The sequence below is a fragment of the Acanthisitta chloris genome, unplaced genomic scaffold, assembly GCF_000695815.1.
Source record: "Acanthisitta chloris isolate BGI_N310 unplaced genomic scaffold, ASM69581v1 scaffold42730, whole genome shotgun sequence".
NCBI classification, from domain to species: Eukaryota; Metazoa; Chordata; class Aves; order Passeriformes; family Acanthisittidae; genus Acanthisitta; species Acanthisitta chloris.
Genome location: NW_008654067.1, coordinates 1 through 2,123, shown reverse-complemented (window position 1 = coordinate 2,123; position 2,123 = coordinate 1). Strand labels below are relative to the sequence as shown.

Sequence of the window (2,123 nt, the reverse complement as noted above, 5' to 3'; positions counted from 1 at the left end):
GAGCCGTGGACCGTTGCCCGAGGGGTCGCCTGGGGCCCGGGCCCGGCAGCCACAGCGGCGGGGAGAGGGACACACGCAACCCTTTAGAAAAATAGCTCTTTAATCGAAAAGCATTCACAGTAGAGGTGCCTGCCCGGGCAGGAGCAGGTTGCTGGCTGCCTCCGTGGGCCACACGGTTGCTGAAGACTTGAGGAACAGGAGCCAACCGTTTCTTTCCCTGTGGGCATCTTCCTGGGCACCCAGAGCACAGCTCAATGTCCAGCAGGACTGCTCCAACGTTAGATCGGGGGTGAACCCTGTATGCAGCCTCACCGGGCCCTGCATGGAGGGTCTCTGCTGCCCTCCTGTCCTTGCTTGCACAAGACCTTGGCCATGTCATGGAAGAAGAAACGCAGTTTGCCCTGCACCAGCTGCCGGTAGGTGAGGAAGATGCTGGTAATGTGGGTCTGCTCCATGGAGTGTGGGGAGCAGCTGGACTCCCAGTGTCCTGCCTGAGGGATGAGAGTGGGACAGAGGAGTGACAAACACTGTCACACCCAACTCTGAGTGATCTGGCTCATGTGGGGAGGTCTTACCTCCCAGCTGAAGGTCTGCAGGAGCAGGAAGAAGGAGTTGGCATGTCGGTAAAGCTGGCTCAGCTGCCTGGCCGCACACTCCTCAGTCACCTGGCCCTGGGCCCCTGCTGCAGCACCCACCAGCAGGGACAGGTCGCACAGGATCTCTCGACGCTTGGTCTCATTCTGGCAAAGCAGACATGAGCAGCCTGACCCCCAGGGCCTGATTCATTCCTGTGCCCACCCTAGGTCTGGATGGGGTCCTCCACTTCCCCATGCCACTAGATATGCCCACAGGTATCTTTTTCAGCCTTTCTGGTGGTTGTGCCAACCCAAGGTTCCTTCTCCAGTCCCATGGGCACACTGGTGCTAGCACCCTCCTCCTAGCCCTTCTCACCGATTTAGATTTCCACTGCTGGAGGCTGAAGTCCACCAAGGGCAGCATCACAGGGCAGCTGAGTGTAGGCAGGGTCTGGCATTGGCCCTAGGAGGGAGAGGAGATGTCGAGGTGAGGTACCAGAAGCTGTGCATGTCCCTGGCCTTGGGTTTTGGGGGCTGACTGTATCCTCACCACTCTCTTTTCCATGTCCTTGGTCTCCCCGATGTACTTCTGCATGAGCCTGTTGTCACAGACCAGCCGTGCTGGGTTGGCACGGTCCTCTTTCACATGCAGGAGGAAGGATGTGAGGAGGAGCAGTCCTGGAGGAGATTACCTTGGGCACTGTGCCACCCTCCCTGAGTAGCACCAGCCCAGGACAGTGCCTGCAGTGTGAAGTCCTCCCCCAAGCCCAGTGGTGGCCTTGATGGCCTCGTGGTGTGTGTGCAAGGGGAGGTCTGAGGGTGCTGAGGAGGGCCTGGTGCTGCCCTCCAGTCAGTCAGCACAGGGTGTCCAGTGCTCACTGGAGAGAGCCAGGGTTTTCATGCCAGTGGTGTGTGCCAAGGGGCCACACAGCCATGTGTGTGCCAGGTTTTTCAGCCCTGCTCCAGGCAAGGAAGCAGAGTTGCACTCCCTGTGCAGACCAGGGCCAGCTCTCCGGATCTGCGCCAAGAGCAGCTCCAGGCGTCACATGCGCTTCGGGGAATCCCAGTCTGCAGTGTCCCACAGGGAACATTTGCTCCTCACTGCTGCCCTAGCTGAGTGCTCTCCTGCCAGCACTGCCTTCCCCAGTGCCGCTGGCGTACATGTGCCCACTGATTGCCCATCCTGGCAACAGGCATCTCCCCTCCAACGGCCCTCTGTGCATCCTCCTGCCTCACTGCCTGCCCTGGTACTACACCTGTTCCCAAAAGCCCTCGGTGCAGCCCTTTTCCCTTGTATGGGCAGGGAGAGATGCTCGGATGCCCTTGCACACTGGTCATGGCCAGGTTCAACCAGTTCAGAGCCACCCTTGGGGTTTGGTGCCCACCTGTGGGGCTCATCATGTGAGGGATGCTCTGGCTGTGTGGCCATGGTGTACACTGCCCCTTCCTGCTCACTCCCGTCCCCCCTTTTAGCCACGCACTCACTGTTCAGCTCCATGCTCAGCTGGGGGCTTCGGCCCTGCAACTTCCACTCTGGGGCCAGTGGCT

At 60.0% G+C, this 2,123-nt stretch overlaps 1 protein-coding gene across 1 annotated transcript; it reads right to left on the bottom strand.

The window, feature by feature from the left end:
• Positions 1 to 308: 308 nt before the first annotated feature.
• THPO (thrombopoietin) lies at positions 309 to 2,073 on the bottom strand. The gene is made up of 5 exons (XM_009083211.1): positions 2,061 to 2,073; positions 1,126 to 1,253; positions 952 to 1,038; positions 576 to 740; positions 309 to 491 (listed from the first exon to the last, which is right to left on the bottom strand). The coding sequence occupies exons 1-5, from the start codon at positions 2,071 to 2,073 to the stop codon at positions 309 to 311; spliced, it is 576 nt and encodes a 191-aa protein (XP_009081459.1).
• Positions 2,074 to 2,123: the final 50 nt, after the last annotated feature.

Excerpts from the sequence above, each read along its gene's own strand:
- THPO (XM_009083211.1), bottom strand. Across the intron at positions 1,039-1,125 it reads AGGACATGGAAAAGAGAGTG|GGCCAATGCCAGACCCTGCC; the intron begins GTGAGGATACAG and ends TCTCCCTCCTAG. Across the intron at positions 741-951 it reads AGCAGTGGAAATCTAAATCG|AATGAGACCAAGCGTCGAGA; the intron begins GTGAGAAGGGCT and ends CTGCTTTGCCAG.